Raw genomic sequence first — 12805 nt, 5'->3', positions numbered from 1 at the left:
GCTTCTTTCACGCTCGGAAAAACACTTTTATTTAGCATGCATTGATCAACAGAAAGCTGTATGAGGAGCTTTTCATGTTGCTCTACAATATTCATTGACATTTTTCTTCTAATTATGTTTGCGAAGTTCAGCAATTAATTAGGGCTAATTATCTAATTAGGCAGATTGAAAAATAAATGACCTGAGTATTTCCTAGGAACGACAAACAACATTACCTTGGTTCTGTACAGCTATGTGGCATCTGCATATTTTTAATGTTTGGCTCAATTTACTGTTGCAGTTTTTAAGGGCAACAGAATTGGACAAGCGGCTGTAGCCTGAACAGATGTTTATAGTGCTGCAAGTGCTATTGTGCTGTGCGGTGACGGTATGCGGCGACAGTGACCGACTGTGACTATGTCTATGCTCCTTTCTTTTTTTATCTCTACTTTGCTATCACTCTACCTTCCCCTCCCCTCTCTCCCCAGCGTAGGGTAGCAAACCGGATCTTCCCATCTAGATAAACTCTGACTTTCCCCTTTCTTCTTTCTCTCTTTCTCTCAAGTTACAGGGGACATCCTGTTTACTGGCTGCATTCCTCTTGTCGCCGCCCCCAATGCCAGAATCATTTCCGCCTTCTGATCACCCCAGAAGGGCATGACTGTTCCCTTGTGTGAATTCTAGTGTTTTACGTGCCAAAACCACAATTTGATTATGAGGCACGCCGTAGTGGGAGCTCCTGATTAATTCAACTCGACTAATATATCTTGGTCCAGATTAGCTGGGACACCAGGTATACCCACTGCAGGGAAAACAGGCAGACTTCGCGCAAAGTCGCAGCCGAGCCTTCGCTGTAAGCGGCAGCTGGCGAGGAACTCCAGACAGCCCCCTGCTTTCCCACAGCACTGCTCATGCAAATCGGCCGTCAGTGCACCCGTCCACCTTTTGTCTCTCGCCGTCTCTTTCTTTCGCAGCGCCCCCACGCATTACGGTAGTGGGACGATACACTACGCGCGCGTGAGCGGGTTAGGGTTAAGGAGAGAGAGAGAGAGAGAGAGAGAGAGAGTGTGTGTGTGTGTGTGTGTGCGCACCGAGGCTTCCAGTTATGTCAGACCGCTAGTTGTAGCAGCAGCAGCACGGGGCCACACGCAGGGGGACGCACACGCGAGGCACTCGCCCCGCTTCACGGCGGCCCTCGAGGTCGGAGAGCGCGCGTGGCCGTCACTGTGGCCGAGTTGCAAGCGCGGCCGACGCCGACGCCATTGAGAGACCCACCGCCGCCGACGGCGCAGGGAGGGAAAGCGCGACGCGCGGGGCCGCCGAGCACCCGCGTTACGCGCCCCCCGCGGGGTCACCGGAAGGGGTCAACGAGGTGCGGGACCTTTTTTCCTTCCTTTCCGCATCGCAAGCAGCCGGAACACACGGGCCACGGACGAGAGCGGGGCGACGCGAGCAGACACGGGCGCGTGCGCACGGAAACCCGACCGAGGGAGGTGCGATGCGTCGCGGTTGACTCGACCCTGTCGGCGTATCACCTTGAGGGTCGCGCGAGCTTGAAAGCGACGACTCGCACCGATTATGTGATTTAGTTTAGAATTCGTGGTTGCCGTAATGGTCGCCACTTGTCGACACGGAAAGCTTTGCACACAGAAGACCCTGAAAAGAGAAGCAAAGTCCGAATACGCCAATATCTACTATAGCTACATTACTCGGTCGGCAGTGTACCGGTGAAGAAGTTGCGAACACTCGCCCCCGTATTCAGAAATACATCTTAACTTGAAGCCCACGCTTGACTTTATTTACATGACGACTGTCGTAAACGCAACAGAGGAAACGCAATGAACGTCTTCGGCACGTTCACACGAGACCTCATATACGTCAAGTCGAGCATGGGCTTCAAGTTATGATGCATTTCTAAATACGGGGGGTTAGACACAATAAGTCGTCTTCACCTAACGAAGATGGGTGCGTAATTTCCGACGGCAAATTTTATACGATAGAACTATGCAAGAAATGTGAACTATTTGTTAAGCGTTGATAAGCGCTGTTACCTTCTCTTATGTGCAGAAGCAACAGCGCTTCAGAAAAAAATGAAGAAATGTGCAGACGGGAGGAGATTCCGGGACCACTGGACACCTCGCATAAAGGGTATGCTCTGAACCGTCTCGTGTCAAGAGAGAGAGAGAGAGAGAGAGAGAGAAACAAAAGAGGATGAAAGACAGGGAAGTTAGCCAGTGTAAGTTCCGGCTGGCTACCCTGCGCTGGGGAAAGGGGTAAAGGGAATCAAAGGAGAAAGACAGCAAAAATTTGAGAAAAATTCACACAATAACGTGAGGCTACGCGCTACAACATTCAAAGACGGTCGCACAATTCACAAGCGTAAAACACGAGTGCAGTTAGCATGAGGCCAGCGAATAAAGATACGCTACATCACTATAGAATATTCTTTACACTACAGATACGATGAGGCATTTATTCGTCTTGCCTCTCGGCTCAGTCGCTATTTTAAACAAAGAAGTCCTTGGACGCTAGCCTTGGCTATCTAAGCGTAAAATATGAGATGAAGTAGAACTGGAGTTTGTGACGACAACGCTGTAAAGACGCAGACAAAGCACAGCCACGAACATGAACGTGCGAACGGGGCACTCGGCGGAGAAACTGCGATCACGCCGGAGAAGGCATTTCTTCCTTCGCAGCAGAGGCACTGAGCGCGCTCCTTTTTCACGAAGGGAAATTAATGGATGGCCAGTCGTGACACACGAAAACACACAGCAGATCGCATTTGCGCCCCGAGACGCGTACCGAACCGAGCACATGCATGCGGTGCGCGGTTCTCTCCGACAAGGCTCGGCTTGCCTCCGAGAAAGAGATAATAAATATAGGTTGCGCAAGTCATTTATAACGTCGCCCCGAGCCGAATGAAAAGTCGGCAGTGCAGCAAACACCCTTGTTGGCGGCGTTAATGTGTAGCCACTCGGTAAAATGAAAGATCTGCGCTACCGCTGTCGGAGCCTAACGACCACAACGTACGCAGCTATCAGAGGCGAGTACACACGCAATCCACGATGAAAATGTATGGCACAAGACACTTGGCGGGAAATGACGGAGGGAGCGGCTGTGGATATGGTCTTAAGAGCATTGGCTCTTGGGCCATACTCATTTCATACTTCGATCAATTCGAAGCAGCGTAGAAAGGACGGTCACAAGGCAGCACGGACGCTACAGACTGCAAACGTTTGTCTTATATATTTCTTGCCAAATTCCTCTTTCGGGTGCTTCGAATAAAACCGGGATACGTCGATTTCTCCTCAACAATTGATCTCTCCGAGGAAGAATTTCCCTCTAAGAGATAGAGAGAGAGAGAGAAGAAAAAAAAAAACGCGGCGACAAACAGTTGATGTTACGAAGTAAGCTCTATGTAGCAAAAATAAAAGAAAAAAGAGAGAAAAAAAGCGATGCGACGGACCCAACAGTGTACATCGTAATTTGTCCCACACGCGGTTAAAATTATCTGGTATTTTATACAAATTTGCAATGCGAATGTGGATAACGGAAGCACGAACAAGGACGACACGGTTCAGCCTAACAAGTGATGGCATGCTTCTGAGCATAAAACGGCGAGTTATATAAGTCGGCCAATCAAGAAACAAAAATTAACAGTCAAGAATTGTGCTTGTAGAAACCACCACCGCTCAGCGAAGAAATCAGGCAGCACTTAGAGCTGTGCTGGCCGAATCTGCCGTATTTCCACCCGTGCAAAATTTCATCCGCAGATGACTCGGTCGTGCTGCGACTCTAATCGATAGGTTAGAAAACACTTTACCGATCGCGGACTTACTAGTGCGCGAATTTAGCAGCTAGCACTAGCACTTCCTCACGCTTCGTGCGAAACGATGGTGTCGAAATCAGCAACATCCTCCCAACTGCATCGTGCCCTTCAGCATAAGCGGGACGATGTGTACGTAATACCCTTGTGTGACAACGGTACAGACACATGCACGCGAGGCGCAGGGACGTCGTAAACGACCACAACGCTAACAGCGACAGACACTGCATAGCAATGCCCCAGGCAGTTCGCTCGTGGGTAGAGAAGATCCGAACGGCACCCTGTGTTCGCCGCGTTCCTTCGGCTGATCCGCAAACAAGGCGGCAGGACGGGGTACATCGGTTAAACTCACCATGGTCGTCGCTGACGACGGGAACGAACAAGAAAAATATCCAGCGTATATCCAGCGTGCGCAGCGTACGCGTAGAACGACGAAGCGATGCCGACCAGCTCTTGCTTTCTTTTGCGGCCGCCAGCGAGCGAAACGAATTACGAGCAGACCGGCGCGCGCGTTGGTGTGCGGCTCAGCGAGCTGAAAACGGAGTGAAAAAAAGCAAAAAAAAAAAAAAGCACAAGCAACAAAGGTAACAAGGAAGCATGAGGAGACACAAAAGCGGAGGACGAACGGTGCAAAATAATATCCGAAAGAAAAAAAACGAAAACAAAAACGAAAGAATAGACAGGAATGGGAGGAGAGCGACGGCGAGTGAGTTGAAAAAGAGGGACGCGGCTTTGGACGCGGTTGAAAGAGAGGGACGCGGATTCGTGTCGGAAATCGTGGGCAGCGCACGCGGCGTATCGTGCCAGCAGCGGCAGCGGCGGCGGCGTAGCTGCAGCGGAATTAGCGCGCGCGTTGCCGCTTGCCACCGAAGCCGCGTGGGAAGGTCCAATCGCTCGCTCTCAGCTGAACACGCGGGCCAGCTTCTCGTAAGACACGAACAACAAACAGAAAGAAACGAATACCTCTAAAAGCGCGCTGGTGATCCGCGCGCGTTTCGACCACGAGCCGCGGTGGCTGGCATCGCGCGCACAGAGCGCGCGGGCAGCGCGCATGCAGGCACACATGGCGGGCGCGCTCATTTGGCGCGAAGCGGCCTGCAGCTTCGCAGCGCGAGAACAGAAGGGATCGCGCAGGCGACCGTGACGACGCTCTCATTAACGCCCCTGTCTTTACAAAGCTGCTCATGCGCCGAGGAAAGGGGGCTGCGACGCACGGGCTCTCGCGCATGCAATTCTGCACATGCGAGTGTTCCACTGTTACCACCGTGCGGTTCCTCGTTCCTCCAACGCTTCTCTTTATTGCGCGATACAATATAGCAAGCGCAGGGGGCTCGCTGACAAGGCCAACGTTTCGCACTGACCTCAAACCAAGCGAATAAAATGGCTTTCAGCGCTGCGCTAGCCGTGAGGATTCGTGGTGCTGCGGCGCGCTCTTGGGAGACTCCCTTAGGTTGTCAATTTCAGCCTCATTATTAGCGTCTTGGTGACGTAACTGTTATAGTTATAGAAAATAAGTTCTGGGGTTTCACGTGCCAAAACCACGATACGAAGCACGCTGTGATGGGGGACTCAGGATTAATTTTGATCCCACGGGGTTGTGAAGCCGAAAAGAGCTAACAAGCGCGGTTGCCCATTCATATTCGGAGAGAAAGCTATTTACTGAAAGGCAGCGCTATACGCCAACGCGGAGGGAACGGAGGGACCAACTGGCCACAATAAATAAAATATTAAAAAGCATGTGCAGATACAACGCATACGTTGGAATCTATGTGATTCCTTTCTACGCCATCCAAAACCACAACGATACCACAGGCCGCGCAGCTAACCTCCAATTCATGTATGCGCAGTATTTACGCGGCGCCGCAGGCCCAAAGTCCGGCTCATGCTTTATCTCACTGCAGCGCGCATGATCACCTGCTTACCATATTAAAATAAAATTAAACTATGGGGTTTTACGTGCCAAAACCACTTTCTGATTATGAGGCACGGTTCTACGGAAATCCGTAGTGGAGGACTTCGGAAGTTTAGACCACCTGGGGATCTTTAACGTGCGCCTAAATCTAAGTACACGGGTGTTTTCGCATTACGCCTCCATCGAAATGAGGCCACCAAGGCGGGGATTCCATCCCGCGACCTTGTGCCCAGCAGCCTAACACCATAGCCATTGAGCAACCGCGGCGGGTGCATATTAAAATACGAATAGAGGTCCATATAGACGTGAACCCATTGCCGCTACAGCCTCGACAACTCAACAAAGGCCCGCTACACAGTAAATACTTGTTTCTTAGGCCGCGCTAGACTCGCCGTTACAAAAACGCAGGATACCGAAACTAACTGTCCGCCCGGGAGGATTCGAGTCGCGACAAGTAATCGATGACGCTTTTGTCGTTTCTCGCACTGCACCCATTTGTCGCGCTCGCGAGTAGGGGTCGACGTCTGCCAGCGGCATGCATATGCACACGCACTCGTCAAGACGTACCGAGAGCACAGAAGTCTCCCCGGCCATTCATCGCACCAACCACTGCTATCGCTAGAAGACTGCCGTAAAACACTTGACTGAACGGGTACACGCTGGCGTCCGCCCGAGACGAGGTGTCAGCGACGAGGCAATCACTGGCAGAAGGGAAGCGAAAACGAATGGCCTGCGACAGCCCTCTGTGGCACCGCGCCAGCGACGCCGGTGCATGCCCACGGCTTCGAGCCACTTACAGGCTTCGTCGCGGGGTTTTACGAGCAGAGAAAGCGGACCGCGTGTCACGCATACTCGTTCAGCGACGGAACAGTGTAGCCGGCGACATGGGCACCGGGTGCGCAATGGATCTTCCTGAGCGCGAAAGTAATAAAACGTCACCTGTTCTTCGCGTGAGAGCGGTTTGAGGCGGCAGGCTCGTACGACTACGACCCGAGCGTAATTTAGGGGCTCGTCTGAAACATGTCTTCGCGAAGCAACTGTGGCGCGGATGCCTGCATATACTTGTCGATAAACGCGCAATCCAATTTTTTACACTTAATGGCGTCGGCGAGTGACGTGACCACATGACAGGTTCATGTGAATCCACTTTAGGAAGGAATTTGAAAGTGGCGGCGTCGAGGCGCACTGGCGAAACGTTGCTTCGAATTGCCAGATATGTGTGTAGCGTAAGCCTCCGTGTTCCCTACAAAATGGCGCTGCCAAGAATCACACGACCCTAGTTCTCTGTACTAGCGGTATCTTCGGCTGGTCGTTTCGGAGCGCTCCAGACCGCTCTCGCGAGGAGCGTCGTCTTCGACTGGTCGAACAAGAGTGCCCGCCTTGCGTTCGGCTGGTTCTTTTCGATCACTCTCCAGCTTGCGTAGAGCACTTTCTCGTGCCCTGAGAGCAGTTGTCGAGACTGACAGCGTTTTCAGCCGCGTCATCACAACACAGCGTCGCCGTCGTTGATGACGGTCCACAGCATGCTGGCGTCTCAACAGATGCTCGTCCCAATGTCGCGTCCGCCATTTTTCCTGGCAGCGTCGGGGGCTTTGGTAGACTTGGTTATGCGAAACCTGACCTTTTTGTTGTGTGAACTCACGTGGTTTTCCTATAATTTCCTCCTCCGAGAGCGAATCACACGTTCGGCTTGCGTGCTTGTCTTCTCCCTCTTGAGTCGGAGGTGGTAGGCGACTACGCCATCAGGCGACTACGCCCTTTGCTCTCTTCTGTTCCCTTGTACACGTCTCAATTGTTCTCCCTCTCTTATCCTGTGTCCAATGAGCTCGGTTTTGAAACGTTATAAGTCGCACTATCAGGGGTGGCAGACGGAGTACAGGGGAGATCAGCTGACTATCATAACGTCTCGCGCTCTGTGACATACTGGTAGTTACACGTTGTCAAGCGCGCAGTAAAACCTTTACAAACGACGGTCCAGGGACCGCAACCTGTCAATCGTCAATAATAACGTCACCGAAAGCCGACAACGAACGCGGCGCGAACCATCGCTACCATCGTGCAGCCATCGAGACGTGGGCACTCACCCCAGTGATCGCGCTGTCTTCGCGAGCTCGCCAGTAATAATCCCACAGCGACACGAGGCGCTGTTGCACGAGCGACAGCCACTGTCCCATCGTCACGAAGCAGTTCTCCTCGGTCCGACAATGGCCGACGCCGTAGTGATTGCAGGAGAGGCCCGAGAACACGCCGCGGCTACGGCTACGGCGCGTGCGGCCTGCAGCCGCGGGGCGTCAAACAGCCCCAACCGCCGCCGCCGTCGCCGCCGCATGCCGCGGAGACGCCCGCTGCGCTGACGAAGTCTTCGTGAGCATACGCGCCGCCACGACACCCGACACCGGCGGCAGAGGCAACGTGCGTTCGACGGGGCGGACGAAGAACCGCTCTCGCACGCGCACCCGCCGAGAGCGAAGAAGGGCCGGCGAACGGCAACGCGACACCGCATCCAGACACCGCACGACCAGACGATGACGGAGGAGGTGGGGGGGGGGGGGGGGGAGGAGGACACTGCGCAAAGCGTGAGCAATGAAGCACGCGCGAGGCGCACGCATGGGAATTACTCCGAGATCGGGCGACCGACCACGCAAATTCCGTAGGGCACCCGAGCATGGCATACACGCCCTCTGCGTTTACGAGGAAGATACGTCAGCGTAAAGACAGCGTGCGACTGCACACAACGAGGCATCACTGGAATAGCATTCCGGGCTCCTGGTATGCGCGTCAAATCAACACACAAGTTCGAACCTGCAGATATATCAACCAGAAACTACACATATAAGCATATTGTAGATCCGGGTAGATAATCATTCTTTCTATAGACTAGGTGAATCGGTCGGCCTATGTAGCAATCAACTTCAGTCAATACATAAATGAATGAGTAAATAATTATGGGTATGCTTCGAGTACTTATACTATAACCGCAAGCCCCCTTGCTAAAATGAGTAATCCTCAGACAGTGCTATTATTTGAACACACTATTAAAATATAAGGAAGGTCTTACGCGAAACGAGGAAATCGTTCTTACATAACTATGGACAGCTGGGCTAGTTGGTTATGATTAGCATTATGAAACATAGTTGCAGCGCACATTTGGACACGGACGAGGAGAGAAAGACGACACGAATGCCAGGCGTTCGTGTTGTCTTTCTCTCCTCGTCCGTGTCCAAATGTGCGCTGGAACTATGTTTCATAATGCTAGTTCTTACATAATGTGCTTCAACAGAACCATCCGACGTACCTCATACATTCTAAATAGAAGCATTCGGCTGACTCTCTTTTTTAAGAACGCGTCACGAAACGAACAGTTCAAAATCGCGCAGAGCTACTATGTTGAATAGACAAGTAAATGACAATACAGACACAAATAACTTATCCCGTGAGAAACTGAACATCTTATCTGCTAAACCGCTGGTGCTCTTACACACATTTACATTGTGAGACTTGATTTGTAATCGGTAATACATTGCCATTTCCGATTTATGTATATTTAATTGTGCTATTTCTCCCCGCTGTCTTTCTTTCTAGTGACTTGTGTCTGCATCTGTAAGGCGGTTTCCAACTATTTAATTCGATATACATTGCGTTTCTTCTTCTCCCCTATCCCCCCCCCCCTTTTTTTCACGCTTAAACTTCAAATCTAAAAAAAGAAAAACATTGTTTTCTGTTACCCAAATGTTTCATTTTTTATCTGTCTTTTCCTTCTGCCAAGAAATCAAGTAGCAATTTAAAGATTCTGCACTTTTGTTACCATTCTTCTGTTTATTGTACAAAATAAATGCTGCAATGAAGTTGAAAGGGAGAAAATGGTAATACTTAGTGGGGAATGCTGGAGACGAAATCCATTCGTTACTAAGATCTTAATCCATTAGTTAATTTTCGCTGTACATTAATTAAATCGTACCGGCTCTCGGGCGGAAACACTCCAGAAGGTGTGAAGTTAATTGTTCGTTCATTTCCAAAGCAGTTATTTGCTTACAGAATTCTGACAACATTAATCTGATAACTAGAGTGAGATATCATAAACTGCGAATTTCCGATGTTACAGGCTGCTGCTTCGGGAATTAGAAGCTCGCACAGAAAGTCACTTCCCAGAAATAATTCCCAACTTACTGCTCCAGAAATCTGATGCAGTAATCTTGCATAGCCTAGTATTTCCATTTATTTACATTTTGCGTCGTTTATCCCTATCCCATTTTGGTGTTCTCCCACAGGGGACAAACAGGTCAGGAGCATGTCCTTCAAATTGACCTCCCCAAATTTCCGTGATCTCCCTTTTGCGTCGCAAAAGCTCAGAATAGCTTTTTTCTTTGTGGTTGTTTTTAGTTGTCGCAGCAACCTTTCCTTTTTTCTTTTTTTCTTTTTTACACTTCCGTTTTACTTACGTACTTACCCAGTGCCAAAGAACAGCGCTCTTCAATTCACACACAGGTCAGTTGCCTCTCGTAATAGATAGTTATAATTTCATTCTTCAGTTGCTTTCTATATTAAAGGGCCCCTCACCAGACCCCATAGCAAATTTTGGTTACACGCTGGAAGTTGTTACGCGTCCTCTAGGGAGCGTTCTGCTGCAAAAAATTTTCAAATCGGCTCCATTAATAGCCGATATAGAAATATTTCAGTGCCGCGAACCCATGAGTTCAGCAGACGGGCTCCACTGCAAAGCAAGACGCTCTCTCCACTTGCCCCGACTAGCCTCCACAAGCGAAATTCCGTCCCTGCGTTTTCCCATACTGTACCTCGAGGATCGCGTGACGCATACGTCACAGGCCCCGCCTTAATTTGTTTTTTTTTCCTCGCTTTCTTTTCTTTTTTTTTCGGCGCGACGCACTTCCGCTGACGACGTCGCGCGCTGTTCGTTCGCGCAGCGCACGATTTTGCGCGCTGTGCACAAGGACACATGACTAGCGGTATAATTCAGTGCTACACGAATAGTGAGGCAGAACACGCGGATCGCAGAGCATGATCACGCGCTGGAACACGGTAGGAAATGGCATAGTTTCGGTATTTGAGCATGCGACTGCACGACCGTGGGAACAAGCCGACGAAACGGAAGTACATCTCTCCTGCTTCGGCGCGAAGTAAATTAAAAACACGCAGACATTTCGTTTGTGTGTTTCATTATTTCTCTAAACTTCAATTCAAGAAACAGATCGCACAAATAACAGATGTTGCCTTGAACAATTATCGAAGTCACGTGTCACTACGAGCAACGTCACACTGCGGACACGAGCACGTAGGCGCAGGGCCCCGAGAACGTCACCGTCGGGCTTGGAGCGTGGTCGCCGTGAGGAAAAGGGAAAACGGCGTTCGGATTGAAATTTCAGGCCTTTCCGCGGCGCGTACCGATGTAATTCTTTGCAAACACGATCGCTGGCGCGCATTGTATGCTCTGCGCTTGTCAGCTCAAAATGGCCAGACCTGGTGAGGGGCCCTTTAAGTTCAACAGTTCTTAGGCATTGCGCTTCGTCATTTTTGTCAAGTCATTGGACTACGCGAGAATGTTTCAGCGGGCTCTGCAACAATCACTTTGCTTTTTTTTTTTTTTTGCGCTCCGTACGCAGCTTGTCCCCAATGCCGCGTCTAAATTCCAGCCCATCTCTTCAAAAGGCCCAGTATAACGCAATGCACCCCAGCGGGCATCAAAAGCTACGCGCGCCAACCGTGCACGCTGCGGCCTGCGAGTCGCATTTGCAAAGAGGTGGTCGCGCGCAGCACACGTCCGCAGCGCGATCATACCACGTGGGCGGAGCACCGCCTTGTAGGATCGCGTTTCCTTCCTGCCTCGATATGCAAAGCAAACCGTTTGCGCATTCGGGGATGCATCGGCGGGCGGCGGCGCTGAGGTAACCGAGCGAGCGACTCCCTGTCGGCGCATCGCGTCGCCTACGCGGCCGACCCTTCGCGGAGGTCACCGCCGCGCTGCCTTTGGGAAGGACGGCAGCAACGGGCGCGCTCGGGGAGGCGCCGAACGGACAAGTCTGTTCCGAAAAGTACGTCGCTCCTCTGGTCGCTTTCGCCAGCACGCCGTTACGAGTTTCCAACCATTAGCAATAGGTTCTACTCCATGAATAGCTCACCTACGATGGGCGTTCATGGAGTTCGTATTATCGGTGCCATAAATTTAAGACAGGTGTACGGTGGCCGTCATCGTACCCCGTATCAACCCGGCCCGATTCTGTACGGCATTGGGTTCTTTCAAAGGCAGAAAGCGGGTCACTGCTCGTGCTTTAGTCAACTTTTCCGATGGACGCTGCCATTTTTGTACTAGGAATGTTCCGCGGTAGAGTTTCCTAAAATAATGTTTGTAGAAAACCCTATGTTCCACGGTACATCTAGAACACAACTTTCATGTCCCGCTAAAATTTAAAAAAAAACGTTGGCTCATTTTGACCACTATCGTGTGCGCCTGTCCCCCAAAATTTATGGTGCCAATATACGAACTTTATGAACGCTGCTCGTACAAATATACAGCATCACGGTCGTCATATGAGAATGCGAATCATCACAGGCGATTCTTGATGCACTCACTCACAAGTGCGCGACAAGTTTTCTCGTGTTTCATGCACAAATAGCAAACGCGCACTTGGCGGTTACGACATTAAAAAACGAGACTTCTAAGGAGAGGTAAACTAGCCGATAAATGGATATATAGTAGTTGTGCGCGCTCTCTGGCTGTAACAAGCGTCGCAAGCATTTTAACACATTGCCATCAAACGTCGCCCGTCAACCGTCCACATTATAATCGATCGATCGATAAATCAAACGATTTATTTACCGTGACCAGGAACAACCATAATGTCTGAGTGCTGGCACACGAATAATAATAATAATAATAATAATAATAATAATAATAATAATAATAATAATAATAATAATAAATAGCTTGCACGGCTGGTACAACAGGGAATCGAATACATCACATTTTGGGTCTAAGCACGCCTATATCAGAACTAAGCCATGAGTTTTCACATGTATTCGTAATAGCTGGCGCTCGGTAGCCCAACTGCGAAGCTACTGTCGGTTGTCACTGT

The 12805-nt window shown here is 50.5% G+C and overlaps 1 protein-coding gene across 8 annotated transcripts in view; it reads right to left on the bottom strand.

Annotated features, from left to right (window-relative positions):
* The window catches only part of cv-c (RhoGTPase activating protein), a 448163-nt gene that overhangs the window by 277352 nt on the left and 158006 nt on the right, over nucleotides 1-12805 (bottom strand). Inside the window, exon 1 of one of the 8 annotated variants that reach the window (XM_075688529.1) lies at nucleotides 7802-8113. The exons of the other annotated variants lie outside the window; for them this stretch is intronic. Within the exon in view, the coding sequence (XP_075544644.1) occupies nucleotides 7802-7891 (90 nt within the window). The 5' untranslated portion in view covers nucleotides 7892-8113. Of the gene's footprint in view, nucleotides 1-7801; nucleotides 8114-12805 lie in introns of those variants that run through there. 8 annotated transcript variants of the gene reach the window in all.

The sequence above is a fragment of the Dermacentor variabilis genome, chromosome 4 (assembly GCF_050947875.1).
Source record: "Dermacentor variabilis isolate Ectoservices chromosome 4, ASM5094787v1, whole genome shotgun sequence".
Lineage (NCBI taxonomy): Eukaryota > Metazoa > Arthropoda > Arachnida > Ixodida > Ixodidae > Dermacentor > Dermacentor variabilis.
The sequence above is the reverse complement of the archived record's forward strand: the minus strand, read 5'-3'. Positions and strand labels throughout refer to the sequence as shown.